This window comes from Megalopta genalis, chromosome 7 (genome assembly GCF_051020955.1).
Source record: "Megalopta genalis isolate 19385.01 chromosome 7, iyMegGena1_principal, whole genome shotgun sequence".
Classification (NCBI taxonomy): Eukaryota; Metazoa; Arthropoda; class Insecta; order Hymenoptera; family Halictidae; genus Megalopta; species Megalopta genalis.
The window spans coordinates 9,990,420-10,013,069 of NC_135019.1; the positions used below are offsets into that span (position 1 = coordinate 9,990,420).

The 22,650-nt window shown below is 46.5% G+C and overlaps 1 protein-coding gene across 5 annotated transcripts; it reads left to right on the plus strand.

Annotated features, from left to right (window-relative positions):
• The first annotated feature begins 6,252 nt into the window (after positions 1-6,252).
• On the plus strand, positions 6,253-22,175 carry Hk (potassium voltage-gated channel subfamily A regulatory beta subunit hyperkinetic). Of its 5 annotated transcripts, none has more exons than XM_033485401.2 (9): positions 6,253-8,385; positions 10,952-11,199; positions 13,332-13,545; positions 15,097-15,224; positions 15,466-15,672; positions 16,921-17,018; positions 17,128-17,184; positions 17,289-17,498; positions 18,985-22,175. In XM_033485401.2, exons 1-9 carry the CDS (start codon positions 8,261-8,263, stop codon positions 19,084-19,086), a joined length of 1,389 nt encoding a protein of 462 aa, XP_033341292.1. In that variant the 5' UTR covers positions 6,253-8,260; the 3' UTR covers positions 19,087-22,175. The 5 variants fall into 5 exon arrangements, with proteins under 5 accessions (XP_033341292.1, XP_033341294.1, XP_076379974.1 ...); XM_033485403.2 differs by having other exon boundaries at positions 17,292-17,498; XM_076523859.1 differs by lacking the exon at positions 6,253-8,385 and having other exon boundaries at positions 9,803-11,199.
• Positions 22,176-22,650: the final 475 nt, after the last annotated feature.

Consider the following 22,650-nt stretch of genomic DNA (forward strand, 5'->3'; position numbering starts at 1 on the left):
GGCCACACGGCCTTTAACGAACGGTTCGCGACGCACCGGTCCCGCGAATTTCACCGGATTCGCTGCGTAAACAAACGAATAACGATGGTTACTCGTCTAGTTTGCTTAAAAAAAAAAAGGAGATTTTTACTTTCTATCACAGTGAACGTGATCGTTCGATACGATAGAAGACGACTGTTCGAATCTTTGGTCGGGAAAGTGCGGTTTCCGTTTGCATTCCATTGCGATGATCATTGTTTCAGTGACTTCGAATAAGGAAGAAACATTTGTTCATCTTGTATTAGAAGGGACGAGATGTTCGATTGTACGAGAGGATGTTTTTGTTCGGTGGGTTTGAACGGGCAAGAACACTTTCTCCTTTCTTCTATCGGGAAAGGTGAAATTTTTGCTTGTACTCGAAGATAATTTTGTTCAGTTCGGTGACTAGAAACATTATGGAACAGTTCTTCGCCTTGTATCGGAAAGAGTGAGGTTTCTTTTCGGTTCAAGGCGATGTTTTCGTACGGACGGTTTGAACGAGCAACGACATTTTCATCGCCTTCTAACGCGAAAGCTGGTGTTTCTGTTTGCACTCGAACGTGAAGACAATTCTTTCTTAGTTCGGTGATTTCAAATAAGAAATAGTAGGTCTCTACCGGAAAGTTCTGTCTGATGATGTCATTGCAAATTTCGATAGATATGCACATATTCCTTTGGAGACATATATTTTTGAAAAATGTTGCTCACAAATTGCCATCACGCTGGCAAGAGGTCATAAGTAACGACGGAAATTATATCGTACAATGAATATTACTAAATTTATGAAGAATCTATTATCTCCTTTCATTTCTCAAACGGACAGAACTTTCCGGTAGACCTAATATTTCTTCATGTCATATTATAGAAGGAGCCAGGGTTTTGGTTGAACGAAAAGACGATGTTTTTTATTCGGAGGGTTTGAACGAGCCCCGTTCGAACACGGGGATCATATTGTTCGTTTAGCGATTAAGAGAGAACACCGGCTTCTCTTGGAGGAGGCGAGCTTTTTATTCGAACGCGAGGACGACGTTTTTATCCGTAGAGCGGCTTGAACGAACAACGATTCCTTGGTCGTCCTCTATCGATGACAGCGGTGTTCCTATTTTCATTCGTGCCCGAAGATAATACTTTTATTCGCAGGCAGCGAATAATACTTCGATCCGGAAGCCTATAGACAACAGCCACGATCGAAAGCGGAATCGTCGCGACGGTGTCCCGTTGGTTTACGATTCAATCCGCAGGCTGCTGCTAACAAGTTTACGAATAAATCCTTGCCGCTCCATCGGCCCGAAAGCGCGCTAATTACGCCACGCCGACAAAACACTTATTTCGCAGCAGCTACAAACGCGGAGAGAATCAGCGAGTTGTACCATCCCCCTCCCCGGGGAGTGGGAGGGTTGAGAAATCGCATGCAAGGCGTTGAAAACTTTCGAAAACTCCGTAAGAGTCGTTAATCCCCTGAATAAAAGATGATCTTGCTGCTCGAACGAGGGCAACAAAAAATTCGGGTGACGAAAGGCAAACGCGAAGGGTTTTTTTACGGTCTCGACGGGTAATTTTTAATTTTCACGGCGGCGCGGTCGGGCGCGCGCGCGCGCGCGCAAGCGTGCTCTAGAAAAGGTAGTCGCAAGGTCTTTGCCGGAGAATTTCGCGATAACGCGACGGTGTATGGAAAACGATACACGGTGACGTATTTAGCGTGCGACAGAGGGTTACGCATGGTTAAAGGGATCGGATCGGAGCTAAGGTCGGATGGCAGTAGGTCGAACGCATATGTGCTATATGGGTCGGTAGGTCGAACAACGTGGGCGGTCATAAACGGCTCAGGAAGGGGTCAGCTGCACGTCACCACACCGGATCCGCAATGCGGCGTTGTCGCTGAGGTCGTTGTCATTTCGCTTTTCCACTCGTTCGTCAATCCTTGCTTTCCCCTATTGTTTACGTTTTACATGTGTCGATATTCCCGGTACGTGGACATTCGCGAGGCCGCGCGCAGGCCGTTGAACCGGCCCGATATATTCGAAGGGACGAGCTCCTCGGGACGTTATCGAGCGAAACTCGAGAGTGAAAAAATCGCGGATTCGGCTCGGTTATCGAGTTATCAGCGATCAAAGTGCGGCCAATGGCGGCGCGAGAGGAGCCAACCCCCGCCGCCTCTGTCCCTGGCGCGCTACGCCACTGTCCACGCTCTCCTCCTGACCTGACTTACTCGCGCCACTATTGGCGGATCAGTGAGAGATCTCGAATGGTTAATACGTCGGAAAACAAGCCGAATATCGGAGCGAATATCGAGGCTCGCGCTCGCTGATTTCAATTCCAGATTGGCCCCGGGCCTCCCGAAACGTAGCCCCGACCGTTCGAACAACACCCTGTGCACGCCTATGTGCCCGCAGATACAGTGCGAAAGGCGTCAAAACTATGAATCGATCCGGCGAACCCCGTCTTGCCGTTTCCCAACCGGTAAGAAACAAAGGGGGTGGACGGGGCCGAAACGACGTGATCGAAACAGCTAAGGCGTGCATTTCACGCGTGCACATCCCGCACAATGGCGGCACCGTGTTCCGTGCCGCGAAGCGTGTGCATCGTCGCGCGTGTTCCACTAATTCCGATGCACACCGTTGAATCACTTTTGTTCGACCCCTCGGTGTGCTGCGTTCGGGTCGATACGGCGGCTCCGCAAAGGATTTTTAAATTCGCCCGTTCTTCTCGCACGAGAGCCGAGCCTGTTTTCCGCCCGGATTTCACACGTAACATCTGCTTATGCGCCCGAAACGCAATTACAGATTGATCGAACCTCCAATTAATTTTCTCGCTTCGGATGCTGGTCCACGGAAGCGACGCGAAGCGTTGCAATTAAGTGGGACACAGGGGTCGCGAAGTCGCCGGAACGAAACGGATACGCTGGAGGAAAAAACAGAAAAGAAAGAACGTGCGCCGTTGTTCGCGAGTATTTGGACAGTTGCGAGCAGACTAGGGGGATTTTTATGCACTTACGGCGAAAGTAGGCGTAGGGTCGAATGCGAGCGGAAACGTTGGAAGGATGCCGTTCGCGTTGTTTTCGAGCGATTAAAATTGTCGCGAAAGGGAATTCGTTTATTCTTTCTGGTAATAATTCTTTCTGCTGTGTAATCGGAGTAGGAAATTTTCATTTTACGTCCACTCGATGAAATTATGCTTACAATTTCTGCGCGTTTAATATCGGATGCTCGGTCTTCGCGGCCGACGCGTTGCACAAGCTGAAATTCTTAAAACAAGTCTTTCAACGCGAAAGGAATCATTTAAGCCGTCCCTCCACTCGACGTGCTTCTTATCCTGCTCTTCTATTCCGAGAGTCACAATATCTAAAACGAGCGCTTTTAAGTGCAACAGGAGTTAACAGTCTACTCACCGGTAGCTGCGTCCTTTACAAATTAGAGATAAATAATTCAAGGTTTCCCCCAGCGAATCGCCCACTAGTGGTACAAATTTCATTGGTAAGCCAATTAGGCGTCTTGAATCATAAAATCCAATAATCTCTCTCTCTTTCTTTCTCTCTTTCTCTCTCTCTTCTCCCTCCCTCTCTATCCCTCGCCTTCTCCCTCTCAAGGTTGTTATTTAAGAGAGAATGATCAAGCTTCTTTCAAATATAGCACAGCCATTAAAAAGCTCGTTAATAGGCTTCTGGATAGCTAAAAGTGTTAAGGAAAAGGAATAGCTTCTGACGAAACAAGCCTATTAAGATTATTCAAGGAGTACGAGTTGGAAACGTTAGGTCACAGTATATTTATACAATCGGTCTGCCAGGATTAACCAGTTAGCTGTGTTCGACGAGCATGCTCGTCATAGAGAAATGGCAATATTTTGTGACACGACGAGTATACTCGTCGCGCGTAAGAAGCAGCGACCATTGGCTGTTTAAATTGTAATTTTAAGGAAAACAAAAACGTATTCTCAAATTTCAAGATGTTCAGAATATTTTCAGGCCGATCCTGCGCGAAGTTGTTTACATTGTTATACAAATAAAATTCGAAAAGAATCACGGTATTGGTGCTCGACGTGCAAAGTGCTATTGTATATTGTTCCTTGCTTTGCTAAATACCACTCTCTCTGCAGCAGCAATTTGAATTTTTAACTTTTATAAGTATTCGATTATCCCTGGGTTTTTCGTTTATTATGTATATGGTATATGTTAACGTCGAGTGAATGAGTAAATATTGGTAATAAAATTGTTAATTCTATCAAATAAAACCGTCTTTTTGACCCAATATTTTAACAGCGACACTTACATCGTGTTCGACGAGTATACTCGTCGTCGCTTGATTTATCAAATAAAACCGTCTTTTTGACCCAATATTTTAACAGCGACACTTACATCGTGTTCGACGAGTATACTCGTCGTCGCTTGATTCTCGCGACACATATATATATGCGCGCTCTGAAATGGAGGCGCCACAGCTAACTGGTTAACAAAATGAAATATATTAGGAAGCAGTTCGAAAGTTTCTGTTTCATCAATTTTGTTCGCGAATCTCCACCGTGAATCACGACCGTGTGAAATTCCACATTTCAATAATCATAATACCGTGCCGTTGATTAGATATCGTCGTGAAGTGTCCAAATGCTCGTGGCCGGAATCGTAATCAGTAGCCGACAAGAGCTACGATTCGGGGCGCGAGTACAATTTATTCGGAGTAAAATACGAGACTGATGCTCGTGAATCATTTCCATCGATTTGCTATTTTTGTTCGAGCATATATCGCGATTTCGCCGATACATGAAACTCAAACAAAATTATTTTCACGTAACCGCAGACCTCGCAGCGAAATCCGGCTAAATCCGCGGAACTGCGAATTGTTTAAACAAACGACGAAGCATCGAACGATGGAGGAACGGACGCGATCGCTGATTGGGGCAACGGTCAACGGATCGTTCGATCAGACAAGCAAGGAGACAATCTACCCAAAGAAGTCGTCTTCGCGGACAAACAAAAAATGCCACGCAACGATTCGGTACGCGCGTACCCATCGAACAATTCTCCAGCTGTGAACAACGTAAGAGAGCAACAACAACGGCCGACGAATAAAAGAACGAAGAGATGTACTGTTAACAGGAAAATTCTATGATTCGATAGAGCCGAGTCGTGAGAAACGATCTACCGACGAGTCAACAATCTACCTTCGCGTGTGAGCTAAATACCACGCGACGATACCCCACGCAGAAAAAAAGCTCGTCGTTCGAGCAATTCCCGAGCTCTGAACAATGCATGAACAACGATAACTGACGAACACAGGCGACGGAGTTGTACAACGACGGGAACTTATCTGAATCGATAGCCGGATAACGAAATAACGCAGCCTTAGAGAATCCGAAGAGCGAAGAAGTCTAGATAAAAAGCGATTTGCCTGCGCACCTCTCGAGTACCGCGCGCAGATCCGTCGTCCGGCCAATGCCGAACGTTGGTGCAGAACGGAGGCCAAGATTTGGCGGATTTGATTGGCGAGCTGTGCGAGCGGCGATCGCGAAAAGGAGCCGAGCTCGCGCGTCGAGATTCGCGAGGAAGGATACAGTCTGCGAATCTGTCTGTGCGGGAGGAAGGGTGTGGGATCCGCGGAGAGACAGAGAGACAGAGAGACAGAGGAAGAGGGAGAGAGAGAGGAAGAGGGAGAGAGAGGGAGAGAGAGAGAGAGGAAGAGAGGGAGAGAGAGAGAGAAAGAGGAAGAGAGAGGGAGAGAGAGAGATGAAGAGAGAGGGAGAGAGAGGGAGATAGAGATGCATAGGTAGCGAGCGAGATCAGGTGAAGGTAGAGATATAGCTGCGAGGGCGACTCGATGCGACAAATGCGGCGAATGCGCCGAATGCGCCGAATGCGACGTAGGCAACGTCATGCGCCCTGAGATGGACCGCAACCCTCTGGCTCGGCTCGGCTCGGCTCGGCTCCGCTTGACGAGGCGGCGAGGCGCGGGGACGGCGGCCGTAGAGGGCATGGAAGCTGGTGGACGGAACCAGGGGGTGAAGCGAGGGCGCGAGGTGTTCTTCGGTGATCGCGGTGGTCGCAGTGCGCGGGCGTGGGCGCGCGCGCTTTGGCACCCGCTCGGCTCGCGATCCGTGTGCTCGAGGGAGCGCAGAGGAACGGCGGTTACGGAGGTACTACGGAGGTACAGAGGTACAGAGGTACGGAGGTACGGTGGCAACGGAGGCACGGTGGCAACGGAGGCACGGAGGCACGCACGCTCGTCGCTGCTGCTGCGAAGGAGGGAGTCACAGTGGAACCAATTTGTGCAGTGTTGCTTGCCACACGTCCGAGGTATAGCCACTTGCCGTTTCTACGAACGTTGTTTCCGTTGTCGCGTTCCCGTCGTCGTCGTCGTCGTCGTCGTCGTCAGCGTCGTCAGCGTCGTCAGCGTCGTCAACGTCGTCGTCAGTCGGTGCTTCATCATTCTCGTTTTCTCTGTGAACGAAAAACCGCCCCCGCTCGTACGAAACCGTAGAACCGTTGCTCCTCCGGAACGGCCTTTTCTTCCCTTCGTCTTCGTCACGGCCGGTGACGTATCTCTCTCTCCCGCGGTGCAAAACCAAACACCCCGCAAGAATCGATCAACCGGAGAGAGAACGAAAAAATAAAAAAAAAGAAAGAATCGAAAAAAAAAGAAGGGTACTGCTCTCTCGTGGGTGTCCCCCGAGATCACGGTAGTAGCCCCGGTGTGCTTTCTTCGCCGAGAATCATTCTCTAGTCCGCGCGTCGCATGTCCTTACGCACACGCGATCGACAACGAAGTTTAATGCTGGAATCGCCACGCGATTCGGGAACGAACTCGCGGTCGACAGTACGCGCGAAGCCGAAGCCGAGATCGAGGCCTAAGCCGAAGTCGAAGTCGAGGTCGAAGAAAAAATCGAGCCCCAACCTGGAACCGGAAGCCGGACTACTGGGACTGCAGCAGCGTTCTCGCCGCTGCACGAGCCGTGAACGGGATTGGCAGTGCGTGTAACACGGGCCCACGAGAATTACCGTCCCGTTCGGCCACCTTTGGACACCTCTTCGATTCCTACGAACAGAGAGAGGGAATAGTGGCTGTTTCGAGTACCCCGGGTGGTGGTGGTTGGTGGTGGTGGTGAAACAAGTCCGGAACGAGCGGCGGATTCGAAGGCAATAATCATCGTCGTCGTCGTCGCGCCTCTCCTCTGACCTCCCTCTCCCCCGTCCGCCAGCCCGCTCCTGCCGACGAGCGAAATTAATAAGAACGAGGAGAGGAAAAAAGAAAAAAAAAAGAAGGAAACGGCATACACACACGTACGCATATATACACACGCCTGGAACGACAGAGAGATAACGAAGTAATATATATATATATATGTATATATATCTATATGTACGTGTATATGGACGCACGTATATGCATACATATATATGTATATCTTTCCGTACGTCGAATTGAATAGCAATCGCATCACATATCGAAATACTCATATCGACCACGCCGTTCGTTTCTACGTAATGTACAGAACGACACGTTGCTTTTAAAACGAGTGGAGTTCCGTGCTCCGGTTTCCGCGCAGTGTAGTGATCGAGCCGACTTGTGCGAAACAGGTCACTAAAACACGTCCCGCCGCCTCTACCTTTACCAGAATAGTCGCGTGCGGACTTGTTACCCCCTCCCTTCCTCCCTCGCCTCCTCCGCCCCCCCTCCCCGTTTGTTCTTTACTCTGTGGTGCCTAAATAACTTAAGTAAAGAGAGAGAAACGAAAAAAATAATCGCTAAAAAAAACGAAAATATTTAAAAGAGAGGAAAATTAGTGCCTATATATAAACGTACGCGCAATAACGAATATATCAGAACCGTTCGAGAACGACTCTTCTTCCTTCTCTTTCATTTTTTGGGGGGCGAATCGGTGGCCGACCGATTTCGACGCACCGGATCGAGGCTGCATCACGTATACGTACATACGTGCACACACACGTAGCACGGAAGCGCGCGCGCGCGCGCATACGCGTACACACAAATCTGTACGATCTATACGGAATCTTAGCGATCCACGGCTCGCTCCGAATGGTCCGATGCTTGTTCGTTACTTCGCAGTCCGATCGCCATCCGATTCGCGCTAGAACAACCCTTCTTCCGAGTAGTTCTCGCTTCCTTGGGAACAGCTGAAAGCCTCTCGCGTCCTCGTCTCACCTCGTCTCGACTCACACACACACATACACACAGAGAACACAGAGAGACACGCATAGTTACACGCGCACACACGCACACGCACACACCGTACAATGTCCCGTTTAATGTTGTGCAATCTTGGTAATACGTCCACGGCTGGAAATGATACGAATAACAACGCGAATACAAACAGTAGTATGGAAGACGACGACTATTATTCGCTGCCTACGATTTATCGGTAAGTAAGATTCCACCGAGTCACATCTCTCTCTCTCTCTCTCTCTCTCTCTCTCTCTCTCTCTCTCTCTCTCTCTCTTTCTATATCTATCCATCTGTCTATCTATATATCTATCTGTCTATTTCTATCTATTTTTCTCTGTCATCTATCACTTTCTCTATGATTTCTTTTCGTTTCCACGCTACTGCCCGCCTAACAGCTCGGCGAAACAATCTTTTGTTGGAACACTTCGAACAACGACGAACCCATTTCGAACCGACGCCAGGGGTGGTTGTTTCCGTGCTTGACTCGCGATGATACTTGTCTCGCTTCTGGAGAGCGGATCGTGTTTGAGGAGGAGACCGACGGTAGAGTGTGTCCCGGAGAAGAGGGAATCGGAAGGCGATGCCTGAGACAACGGCGATCGCGGCGATCGCATACGACGTTTTTAATCGACGCACGCTATCGATAACGCTTTACCCAACGTACAACCGTAACTTTGTTGCCCCGTCGTCGTGTTGCTCTCCCATGTGCGTGGACGCACGTGTTCGATCGTGCGTCCATCGTGATAGATCGTCTAATCGTGCCGCCGCATGTACGCCACAGATCCACTGACCTACTATACCTGTACGCGAATCGATGTCACTCTACTTTTAATTGTACGCTAGTTTGCCAGTTTCTTGGTCGTTACCATACACGCAAATAGATATCCCCCGCCGAGCCAGCCCTCGTTCGACGTCGAACGTCCTTGACGTTTCCTTCATCGTCGTACTCTTTTACCTCCGTTCTTTCGCCCCGATTTCACCGCTCCACGGACGCTCTTCGGCACAGTAGTAAGAATCGTGCATTCCCCGTCGACGATCCGAAATCATTATCGTGACGTCATATAGTCGATCGACCGATAGCTCCGTCACTGTATCACAATTCCCCGGCCACTTTAAAATAGATACCTACTGATCTCGCTCGCTCGCTCTCTCTCTCCCTCTCTCTCTCTCTCTCTCTCTCTCTCTCTCTTTTGCTCTCTATCTCGCTATATTTCTCTCTCTCTCTCTTTTGCTCTCTATCTCTCTATATTTCTCTCTCTCTCTCTCTCCCTCTTTGCTCTCTATCTCGCTATATTTCTCTCTCTCTCTCTCTCTCTCTTTTGCTCTCTATCTCGATATATTTCTCTCTCTCTCTCTCTCTTTTGCTCTCTATCTCGCTATATTTCTCTCTCTCTCTCTCTTTTGCTCTCTATCTCTCTATATTTCTCTCTCTCTCTCTCTCTTTTGCTCTCTATCTCTCTATATTTCTCTCTCTCTCTCTCTTTTGCTCTCTATCTCGCTATATTTCTCTCTCTCTCTCTCTCTCTCTCTCTCTCTCTATCTATCTATCTATCTATCTATCTATCTTTTGCTCTCTATCTCACTATATTTCTCTCTCTCTCTCTCTCTCTCTCTCTCTTGCTCTCTATCTCGCTATATTTCTCTCTCTGTCTCTCTCTCTCTCTCTTCCATTAACTATACCCGGACGCGCCGAAATATCGATGGCACGAATCGTAACGTAGAACACTCTGGGGGGCGAAAACAAATCGAGCTTGCGGAAACGAAATTGTTTTCTAGGTGTAGCCCGCGTTTTCGGGCGAATCGAATTCGAATCGGAAGCTCGGCCGCGCCGGCTAATTTCATTATTGATTAATTCTACTCGCTCGAATGTTTGTAAACATCGACCGGGGACCGGGTGTTCCATTCCGCGGTAAATTGGCCGACTCCGCGAGTAGACGGACGCCACCCTGGCATGAATATTCACGAGTACTCGCGCGAATTTTCAAGTTCGACTCGCCCGGAAAATGCGGATAAACCGTCCGCACGAACAGAATTTATTTCCCCCCCAAGCCTGCGTTGCTCCGCACGGTCGTCGAACAACCGCAACGAATCTTCCTCCCCCGATTCGTTTCTCGAATCGTTCCCCGCAGCACAACGTGCCCGAATCTGCCGCGCCGATTCAACGAAACCGTCCTACACTCCGTCCGGTGGAACTTCCCGTATCCGACCGGTGCCCTAACTTCCTCCGTGTACGCGTGTACGCGGCTTGGTTTCTCTCCGCGAACGATCGTTTCGTCCGCGATGGCGCGCGGCCAAAATACTTTCGAGTCCCCGACGTTCTATATTCACGATTCATTAAGGAATCACCGAGAAAACTGGGTGCATAGGGGATCGTGCGCCGGGGTCACGGCGTGACCTTGCAGTTCGGCTGCGGGAGATTCTATTGTTCTCGGGTCGGTTCGCTGCGAAACGGTTGCCACACGCAGTGATAACACATGCACGCCGTGGCGGATCTTTCTGTGTCTATTTCTCTCTCTCTCTCTCTCTCTCTCTCTCTCTCCCCCTCTCTCTCTCTCCTCTCTTTCTATGTCTTTCGCTCTTTCTAGCTATGTCTCTCTCGCGCTCTCTCTCTCTCTCTCTCTCGCTCTCCCTGTCTCTCTCTCTCTCTTTCTCTTTCGAAAATCTGTGCGCGATAAACGGGTAGACATTAAGGTTTCGCGCGGTTGTATCGAGCATCCGATCGATCGTAACCTATTAATACTTTGTACACTTTGTACGCGCAGCTGCCGTGCACCTATAGCGAGTCTGGATTGCATGGAAGAATTCAACGGTGGTAGCGGTGGCGGCGGCGGCGGCGGTGGCGGCGGCGGTGTGGATTCTGGCGTGCACTGCAGCAATACCGCTGGAACGAAGGAACAGCTACTGACTAACTGCATTGCCGCACAAGCGCAACGCTTACAGCATCCTTCGCCAGGTATTCGCTACCGCAACTTGGGCAAAAGCGGTCTACGTGTTTCCAATGTTGGATTAGGTACGCTGAATGTTTTCCCCCACTTTCGTAGTGCCGAACAGAGTCATGGCTATATTCCGACCGTTTTTTATTTCATCTCGATGTGTACACCCGCATATACGAAACGCCTCCGACCTCGGCCCTTGTCCGCCAAAGAAATTGCGGCCTTCGCCTTTTCGACGGACCGTTCGATTTTCTCTCGATTTTTCCGTTCCGTTTCGGTCGAATTTGAAATCCGCATCGATCGGTGCAACTGATTTTAAGATGTTTCTCATTATCTTTATCTTTATCTTTATCTTTCTCTCTCTCTCTCTCTTTCTCTCTTTCTGTCTCTCTCTTTCTGGGAAATCATTCGAACGGGAGAATCCTGCTGTACGTTCACTGGGCGCGTCTTCAAGATCAATGCTACGAGCGGTTTTACCGCTCGGCGTTCTATTTTAAACGCGCATAAAAATGTGCTTTCGAGTGAAACGGACGGTGAAATGGTACGCGTAACTTACGATCGCGATGCGGATTTTTAGGCGGAATAGAACTTTTCCGCGCCGGTTTTAAGAGACGGGAAACGTCTCTTTTTCTTCGTCGGACGATACTGACGAGTCGAATCGCCGGCGTGTCGGCGGACTCCGATTCGTTCGATTGTTTCTCATCTACCCTTCGCATAAATTACAGAACCCTTACGAAATAAGCTTGGCGTAGGCGCATAAGATTCGGGATACGCTAATGACACGAACCGATGAAAAAGGCTAAATAATGAGAGAATATTCATGGCTTTGATTCGTAATCGTTCTTGGCACGAATGCACTAGATCCGCGATTCGCTAATGATTCAGGCTAGAAGCGACGTCGTCAGATCGAGCGACATTCGCGATTTTAATTATTACCGTTTCAATTAGTAACCGTAACCCGTGATTGCGCTCTGTATCTCTGGACAAAATACGAAAAAGTCAAGAAATGTCTTTCCTCGTCTAATCATTCTAATAAATTGAATGTAACGCATCGATATTCTTTTTATCCTCGCCAACTCATTCTTCGCAAAAAAAGCATAAAATCCGCAATCGACTGACGATGAAGATTCAAAAAGACGCTTAACAATAAAGTGACATCGACGATTTCAATTCTACATCATCGAACGAAACGCAATATTTCTGTATCAGTTGCAAAAAGAAATAGAAAACGCGAAAATAATTTCAATAAGCCAAACGCAACGAGAATTCTTCGAATCCGTCCGCCGTTTTAAACGCCACCAATTTCACCGTTCTTGTCTCGCGAACGCGTAAAATCCGCGATCCACTCGTAATAAAGCAAACGAGACGCTAAATGATGGCGGCTTTTGACCAGGTAGACCGCACGACGAGCATGAATTAAAATGCTCGGATCGGGAGGCCGCAATTTGTTCGGGGACAAGCCAGCATTTATTTTCACTGCAACGTCAGAACGCATTCGCTTCTCTTTCCTTCTACGTAAACGAATCGTTTTAGCTCTTTGCTCTTCCGCTTGCACGCGCGCGTCTATCTTTTTCCACCCCCCGTTATGGTCCGCTTCTTGTCTGTCGGTGTTTCCACACACCCACCCACCCCCGTGCAACAGCGTTCCGGTTTTCCTGGGTGCGGGGTCAACGAGACGTTGAAAGGTAATACGAGGATTTACGTAGCCGTCGCCGTGCGCTTCGAATCAACGAGGAGAGAGACACTGAACTTGGAGGCTGCGGATAACGGGGTGAGCGGAAGCAAGTAGATCGTTACACACCGTTGTTAATTGATAGCTAGTTCTCGTTACCATGTAGTTGGTGAATAGAGAAAGAGAAAGCGGGAGAAAGAGAGAGAGGGGGGGAGAAAGAAAGTTGGCACGAAAAACGTGGTGGCAAGACTAGAAGAAAAGAGTAAGTAGAAGGGATGAAGAACGCGGAGTCCGAGGGTGCGCCCGAAGAATGGATGATTCATAACAAGGTGAGTTGTCGCGGAGAAGCGTAAGCGAGGTATGTAGACGTCGATTACTCTTGATATCACATACGCGTCGTCGTATTAATTGTTGAATATAACGGAAGCGTGAACGTACGTTCGCAGAAGATCGATCTAATTATCCGGTGTTGTGTTAATAATAAATCCGGAGGACGGGGAATTCCGTAATGACTGAAGTATTCATTGATACGCATAGGTACGTGGACGACTTTCGGTATTGGAGGATGTAGTAGCGAGGAAGCTGCAGAGGCAGTGGTCGCGCTCGCTTATGACAGCGGCATAAACGTGTTCGACTTGAGCGAAGCGCATAGCGGGCACAGAGCGGAAATCCAGTTCGGTCGGATTTTGTTGCGACGCGCTTGGAATCGCTCGAGCTACGTCGTCACTACCAAAATCTACTGGAACACTAAGTAAGTAACGAGTTGCTTCGCTTCGCGCAGTTAGCAGAGCCTAGGCGGACGGCGGATCTTCGTGCACGGGCAGCGTTTCCGAATTAGAGCACTTTTTCGCGTTTTAAAACAAAATGGTGCAGCTAATTCTTCCCAATTCTCCTGCAGTTTGTAAACAAAAATGAACAATTTTTGAAGTGGAGGTACGATTATTCGAGCGTTGCAGCTCGTTTTTATAATTATTGACGATCGGCGTCTAAAAAAATGAGCCGCGAGACTCAAATAATCGTATCTTCGCTTCCAAAATTGTCCATTTTTGTTTACAAGCTGAAGGAAAAATTGGGGAGAATTTACTGTATTCGTTGAATTCAAGTCAATCGTACGCGACCACAGCGTTGTTAACCCATTTACTGCTTTGTAGATTGGCTACAAATGGCTATTTGAGTTAGGAACTATTAGAAAGGATGAATGAAAAATGTATATAGTGTAGAGCAGGGGTGTCAAACTCAAAAGCTAACTTGGGCCATAATAATAAATAAACAATGCTTAACTTTAGGTGGGCCGCAAAAAAAATATCAATGTTCATAGAAACAAATATTTTTATTTTGACTAGTACATTGTAATAAACATATATAAAGTTAAATTATTGTTTACGTCCTGATACTTGACATCAAAAATGTTCATCTCGGGCCGCATGCGGGTTTGACACCCCTGGTGTAGAGAACATATTATCAATAAAAAGAATACTGTAAATGCCATTGCAATATTATATCAGTAACTTAACACTATGCCGTCCGCAGATCTTAGATGTGATTCTTTTGTTTGACGCCGGCATAATAGCTTGGAAATTTTAGATTTAAAAAAAAATTTCGAAGATGGCGGTAATGTAAATTCCTAAAATTAAGATATGTCATCCAAGAATTTTCGTACTTAATTCTTAGTTAAATAAGCACAATGCTATAGTTACTTTGCTGCCTTTTTAACACCCAAGAAATATAGTTCAAATGTTATTTCAGTTTTTTAAAATGGCACCAAAGTGGTACCACCGGCATACAACGGATAGTTTTTGCATGGCACCAGCGTAGTGTCACCGGACGGCATAGTGTTAATATTATTATATTTTGTAAAACTTCGTGTTTTCTTTAAAATAAAACCTTGGCACCCAGGGCAAGACGCGCTAAATTTGCGTGGCAGTCAATGAAATTAAAGATATAAATAAATAAAGAAATAAAAACGTGCACGAGTCAAGGAAGTTCCAAGAAACGCAATAAAGCGTAGAAATGTTTCCGCGAGTCGATAAATTTCAAGCATATTCATGCACGAATGGTACGAATAAATAACGAAGTTTAGCTAGTTCCAGCGTTAAAAAGCATGAAATTGCTCCTGTGAAGCTGCATCGGCAGATTCGAGAACTCGATTAGCGCATTTCTGTGAATCTCGAGCATTCGCCGTTCGCTTTCCGGCTTTGTAAAATAATTCACGTTGTACGAAGATCCACGGCACAGCGATCGGAACGTTGATCGTTCCGAATGATGTTCGGGGGGGGCAAAAGTAAATGTAAATTGATCACAGGGCAGAGGGTCGTGGATTATCGCGCAAACACATCATTGAATCGGTGCAGGCGTCTCTGGTCAGATTGCAGCTCTCCTATATCGATATAGTAATGATTCACAAGGTTGATCCGATGTGTCCGATGGAAGGTTTGTTGGCCAAGCGTATCCGTATAGCACGTTCCTCGAAAGAAAAGACTCGACACACGCCATCGATCATAATATCTGTCCACCCTACCGCAATCGCTCCGGAACCACGACGTCTATGTGCACGAGATGAACGGCTTGGTTGACCGTCGGTCGCGTCCGAGAGTCTTTTCTGTCGGGAAACAGATCCGAATCGATGATAATTCACGACTATTTATCGTCTGCCGTTCGAAACCTTTTGCAGAGATAGTGCGAGCGATGAATTACGTGATCACCAAGGGATGGGTGATGTATTGGGGAACGTCTCGCTGGACCCCGGTGGAGATCATGGAGGCATATACGAATTGTCGTCAATTCAACTGTGTTACACCGATTGTGGAGCAAGCCGAATATCATTTATTTTATAGGGAAAAACCAGAACTTTATATGCCGGAGTTGTACAACAAAATAGGTGAGCGTGGATTAACCGTTCGACTGCTGAGGAGCGCTGTCGCGCTTTTCTTATATGTTGTGCCAAAAATGCGAAGAGCGCGATAGCGTTCCTAGGAGAACGTAATAACGTTGCTCCAAAATCACTAGAATTTGTGCTCATTACCAATTTTATTCAGAAATTTAACACGTTGAATGCCACGCCGGTTTTACAGAAATTGTCCGTGACGCCACGATGAATTTTCTTTTATGTGATACATGTAATGTTGAAATATTATCTGCAATAGATAAGTTACAGTGTATAACCATGTTCGACATGTTAATTGCGACAGGGGTCACCGTTTGAATCGACGATGGTAATAATACGAAATTTTAGATATTGACATTTGTTTGAAATTATATATATTCCTATCAATTTGGGCGCGCCGGTCACCGGTGGCCCCCATGGCGTCGCCTCCAAGTTAAGTGCCGGTCACCGGTGACCCTCGTGGCATTCAACGTGTTAATATACAATTTAAAGAATATCAAAGGATACACCCTTCTTGATCGGCTAGCTGTTTTCGAGGAGTACACTCGTCGCGGAGAAATGGCAAAACTTTCTGTCGCGACGAGTACACTCCTCGGAAACAGCTGTCCGATTAACGAGGTCATCGGCTGCCCTGGGTCGTTATAATTATTATCTAGGTCAATATAATTATTAATTCCGTGTACGCGGAATTAATGTGTTAACCATTTGTCTTACGATTTCTTTCGCGATCGACGTGATTAGAACCACGGGAAATGTATTCGGTCACCTTTTAAAACGTAATAACTCTTTCAAAGCTCGACTAAACGACTTGAATATTAACCATGTTTGACATGTTAATTGCGACGGGGATCACAGTTCGAATCGACGATGGTAATAATACAAAATTTTAGATATTGACATTTGTTTGAAATTATATATATTCCTATCAATTTGGGCGCGCCGGTCACCGGTGACCCCCGTGGCATTCAACGTGTTAATTAAAACAAATTTATGTAAATAAGTGGTATTTTTTAATTTTCGTTGTCGCAAAGCGATACAAACGAGTTTATTGTATGAAAAGTGTTTTACATTTTTTCCCATACACGCGCAATTAGTGTCGCAGTTTTCGCATATGTCCGAAAAGATACGTCAGCAGCCAAAGGGTTAAAACGATAGCGACGATAAAGGAACGCGGGGCGAAACAATGCGACAACGATCGACACGAAATATCGGTATGATATCGAAATGGTTTTTCTCGTTTAGGCGTCGGTCTGATGGCATGGTCCACGGTCACGATCGGTATGGTTTCCACGAAACCGGAGGATTACGGGGTGTCGTTTTTATCGCGGTCGTCTTACAAGGTAAGATCGCCGTTGCGTACGTTGCCCATTCACTATTTCTGCGAACCGATCGATTAATCTTTAGAGAGACAAACACGACCGTAGAATCTCTTATCGTGAATGATTGCAGAATAAGTATTCCTCGTTCAGCTGGACAGAGGACGAGACGCAATCCTTGTACAAAGACGTACGTACTCCAATGTTATATGGGACAAGGAGAGAGACGATACGCAAACATAGAAACGCTCTTAGCGGCTCACGGGAATGATTCATTTGGACGATTTGTTTCAGCAGGAATACGGCTGGAAGGATAAGACCGTCGAGGAGGAAACACGAAAGTATTCGGACAAACTGCGGGACGTCTGCGCTCTTGCCGAACGTCTCGGATGTTCGTTCGGACAGCTGGCCATCGCGTGGTCTTTAAAGAATGAAAGTGTTCAGTGCCTTCTTCTCGGTGCATCAAACATAGATCAATTGTACGAGAGTCTTCAGAGTTTACAGGTAATGCCAGTGAATGCGTCGATCGCGATACTATGCACGATCGTTGCAACCGTCGCGTTTCAATCGTTTCGAAACGAATCAGAGATTTGCATGCCCGAAGATTCGCAATCCGGATCGAAGTACAGTAATGTCTCTCTAATTGACGCCCAGATTGCGCACAAAAATGGACAATCTGGGAAGAGGAGATACGATTATTCGAGCCCAGCGATTTATTTTCATACTTATAAATTGTCCACAATTATAAAAACGAGTCGCAAGGCTCGAATAATCGTATCTCCTCTTCCCAAATTATCCATTTTAGTGGACAATCTGAGCGTCAGTAAGGGAGACATTACTGTACTGATTCTGAAGGAATCGAGATGCTTTTTTTACCACGTTTAACCCCTTGCTGTGCTTCGACGAGTTTGACTCGCGACGAAGATTCTTTTGGGAATAACTCGTACTAAGCGTGAACGATATTTCATTCGATAAAATTTTGCTCTCTCGTCGTCGCTATATAAACGTTCGAGTAAATGCAGACGCACAATAAATATATTCGTTTTCTTTTAACTCCTTGCGGTATTTTGACGAGTCAGACTCCTGGTGGATATTCCTAATAATTAGCTGTTAGGTGTGAATGTTGTTTGGACGGAATCAAATTCTATTCTCTCGTCACCTATATTTAAATAGGTGTATATATACAGGGTGTCCCAATAAATGTCTCGCATTACGGAAATGTGGGGTAGCTGAGGTCATTCTAAGTAATTTGTTCCTTTGTAAAAATGCAATCCGCGGCTTTGTTTACGAGTTATATTATTTCGGGTCCGAAAAATTAGTTAATATTCTTCAGATGTTCTAAAGTAAAGGTGAACAGCGTTTTTCTTAAAAATATCACTGTTACTGTTTCTTAGAAGAAAAAGAAATTGATTAGAACTTTTCGGATCGGAATAATTTCTTAGAAGAAAAAGAAACTTTATTTATATATAAATATTTTAATATAAAATTCAATATAATATAATAAAATAATAATTTATATATATATATATATATATATATAATACATAATAAATATAAAGTTTCTTTTTCTTCTAAGAAATTATTGCGATCCGAAAAGTTCTAATCATTATAATTGTACAGAAAATGATACGGCGAGGGGTTAAGGAATTATTCCTTAATATACTTCTGGTCGTTGTAACTGTGAAGAATACGGTGCGACGAGAGGGTTAACGTTGCAATTAATTAGTGCCTCGCTGCTTCGTTTCGAATAGCCGAAATTAGCATAGCGAAGTCACGCGCGAACGATCGCGCAAAGAATAACAAACTAGACTGTGAAGATTTTAATGCGACATAAAAATTGTCTATAATAGAGCTGTAATAGACGTCGAATGTTTTCGTGTTTCGCGTACGATCGATTTATATATTCGCCATAAACGCATAAAAATCCGCAGTCTAACGAAGATATTGACGTGGGCCCGTTGACGATGAAACGAACGTGTGACGGTTTCAGCTGATCCCAAAACTGAATGCGAACATAATGAACGAGATCGAGAGAATACTCGACAACAAACCGTCCCGACCACCGATGATCTCGACCCTGGCGCTTAGATGACAATCATTTTGCCCTCACGGTAGCGGTGGGGGCTCACTAGAGGACGGCGGTAGCCCGAAGAGCGAGGGCGCGAACAGCCAGGATCAAGAACAGACCAAGGAACTAACCGGCAAACTACCCTTCTGCGAGATCCAATGAACGAGCAGAGTGTGAAGAACAATGGTTTGCGTCGTACCAATCCGTGCGGACACGCAATTAGAAAACTTGGTCGAACGAATTTTTGACTTTCGAGGCTGGCCGACACCGAGGCGAAACCAGGAACAAAACTGAGAAAGATGGGATAAACGGAAAATCGAACTCGAGCTCTCGGGCTCGAGAGATCGGTATCGAGATCGACTAAAACAACAAGGCTAAGCTAGGACGAAACAAAGAGAAACAAATTTTTCCATTAAGAAAAAAAAAAAGAAGAAAAACAACCCCCCGCTGCATGTTGTTCAGGCGTTACAGCCGCGCGGGCGCGCGAGCGTTTTCGCATAAATGAATATCGACGACAATACTTATGGTTACGGTTATGATTACAGTTACGGTTACGAATTGCAATTAGAACGACTGCGACGGTCACACCGCGACAACCAATTTACTGCGACTACAGAGTTCGGACTGCGACTGCGACCCCTACGACGACTGAAACCGGTACAAGTAAGGACTTAACTACTAAACAGTTATCATTACGATTACGATCGCGGTTGCGCGCGATCGTAAGCGGGATTCGCTTAATCGGTGATTCGAACGCGAGGTCGTTCGATGGTGGGGAGACGAGAACAGAGAGAGAGAGAGAGAGAGAGAGAGAGAGAGAGAGAGAGAGAGAGAGAGAGAAAGAGAGAGAGAGAGAGAGAGAGAGAGAGAGAGGCGAGAAACAATTCCGGATCCGACATACGCGTTGCAACGCAGCCGTGCGACGTTTTGTTTTCATTCCGCGAGATGTAAACACGAGAACGTGGTGATTCTTCGCTTTGCGAGAGGAAAGAAAACCCTATAGACGAGGAACCAAGATTTTTTACGAGGCTGCGAGTTGAATATTTATTCGTAATTCAATACGCAAAGTGTTCATTAAAGCTAACTAAATAGTATGATTGTAGAGTAGGGAACGGTCACGCCGCAGGTACTGTTTTCCGCTCAAAAATGATAAAAAAAAGAAAAGAGGAGGAGAAAAGAGAAACACGACACATTACACACACACACACACACGCACAATACATTGCACACGTACATACAACGCATTATACACGCGCGCGCTCGCACACACGACGCAACTACATTACACACGCGCAACACAACACATTACACGCACGGAGAGAGAAAGAGAGAGAGAGAGAGAGAGAGAGAGAATAAGAGTTCGTTTTGCCACTCCGCGCAGTTTTACAAATTCTTCCGCTCAAGAAAAGACGAATTTATTCCGTGCATGCAGATCGTACGCCAGCAATAATAATGTTCGAAGCGGTCGGTGACCTTTTGTAAATCTTGAGCGAACAAAGCAGCACGGGTGGACGTTTCCCGTCGAGACACACGACTAAAACGTATTTCGCTTCGGAGCTGACACGGTCGCAGGAGGAGAAGAACAAAAAAACACTTCACTTTAGAGTTTTATCGTAAATTTAATTCGAACGTTTACCGCCGCTCTGCCATTTCGAATCGATGAAAAAAATATTCTATCAGTCCTTTTCCTCTGTACATAACGAGTATATCGTAGCTCTCTTGCCATACCGTTCGTTATCGGAGACAGAAGAAAATAATAATAATAATAATAATAATAATAATAATAATAATAATAATAAAGAAAGAAGGACAGTTGGCCGGCTAACTAGCCTGGCTTCCTGGCTAGATAGCGGCGAGCTATCTATCTGCCTAGCGGCAGCTACGTAGATAGGTGAAAAACTATTTTAGACGGGTAGATAGGTAAGTATGTAGACGTGCGTAGTTGAAACATTAAATTAATTATGTACATAAATAGGACGAGGGGTGGGGGTGGGGGGGAAGCGAGACGAGGGTGTGTGCGTGCGTGAACGTGTGAACGTGGAAAGTGTGCGAACGGGAGAGAGAGAACGATGATTCGAGCGCATGACGATGCACGAACGGCGGTAAGTCAATGGGGATCCGCGTGGGAGAGAGAGAAAAAAGAGAAACAAAAAAAGAAGAAGACGCGCGGAAGAGAGAGAGAGAGAGAGAGAGAGAGAGAGAGAGAGAGAGAGAGTATGCGAACGAGAATTTCGTAATTTAACAATGTGATCGAACGACGCTCTTGGGTACGTAAGAACGATTTTTATTCGAACCGCTTATTTCGTATTCTATTCGACCGATTGAATTCTCAACTGTATTGTCGCGTATTTGCCAAAGCAGTGTCTTCTGACAGCCGATTCTACGAACGATAACCGTCCTTACGGCGCGACGTCTCGCGAGAATTACAACGCGAGGTTGTTAGATCGTTTTTCGTCGACACCGCCTGTGTACTCGCGACTCTCGGCTTCAGAACATTTTCCCGGACGGATAAGAGCGTTCGCGCGGTGGCCGTGGTTTTGCGCGGTCCCCGCGTAGAAAATAGATCCGTGCCGGAAGACGGATCGCGGCGGTAAAAAAGAAAACACGAAAAAAGAATGAACTTGCGAAACGCGAAGAAGATTCGCGGTCCCGGGGCGTGTCCCGATTTATTCGGGCGAAACGAAACGGAGCGCGCGATCCAATTCCACGACCGAGTTCCAGCCGCGCGGATGATCGATCGACGAGAGGAACACACAAGCGAGGGCGCCGATATCGTCGCGATCACAATTTGGTATCCGGCGAATTTTCTAAATAATCCCCGACGAAGTTTCAGCAGCGATGGAATCGTCGTGCTCGAGACAGATCCAATTGGGATCTTGACAGCGACCGATAGCGAACATCGAAGTGGCTACCGCTACACGCGTCGATAACGTTAATTATTACATTTAATCGCCGTTCCGATACGCCGTGGTCAACAATATTTTCGACGGGCGAGCATCTGTTTTTTCATTCACCCACGCCGCGTGGTTCACCGAACGACGAACGGCCGAGGGAAATTTATTCTCGGGCCGAGAACGGGAACGACGACAACTAATTAAAACCATTGGAACGTCGAGAGCGTTTTTTGGTCGTTTCTTGTTTGCGAATCCCGCTGCGAGCATCTCGTTTCGGTACGAACGCGAAATGCGAAACCGTGCGAACTATTGAATCCGGACGAACGCCGGCCGGGACGGAAAGTATTCGATCAAGATCGCGGAACGGATAAACACGAAAATAGCAGCTCGTGTTTATTGAAGATACGAAGTTTCCGGAAGCCGATGATATTTCTGGAAATTATCTAATTATCAGATACGCTGATCCATTCGGGAGGCGATGCAACGCGATCGATTTGTTGATCGAACGAATACAGATATGGAAAAGAGACAGCGATACCCCGGTTGCCCAACGATTTTCCTTATCGCCGCGAAATAATTGAACGCTGCCATTGCAGACGAACGTCCGCGCTCGTTTCTACATGAACTTTTTATCTGCGTGCGACAGCGCGTGTTTATCGCACCGTTAAAAATATCTTCGGACACGCGAATTACC

Bases quoted from the DNA above. Each gene is read 5' to 3' on its own strand.
- Hk (XM_076523859.1), top strand. From the start codon at position 10,755: ATGTCTTTCGCTCTTTCTAGCTATGTCTCTCTCGCGCTCTCTCTCTCT. The intron at 15,225-15,465 runs GTTTGTTGGCCA...AACCTTTTGCAG, and splicing joins TCCGATGTGTCCGATGGAAG to AGATAGTGCGAGCGATGAAT. The intron at 17,019-17,127 runs GTAAGATCGCCG...GAATGATTGCAG, and splicing joins TATCGCGGTCGTCTTACAAG to AATAAGTATTCCTCGTTCAG.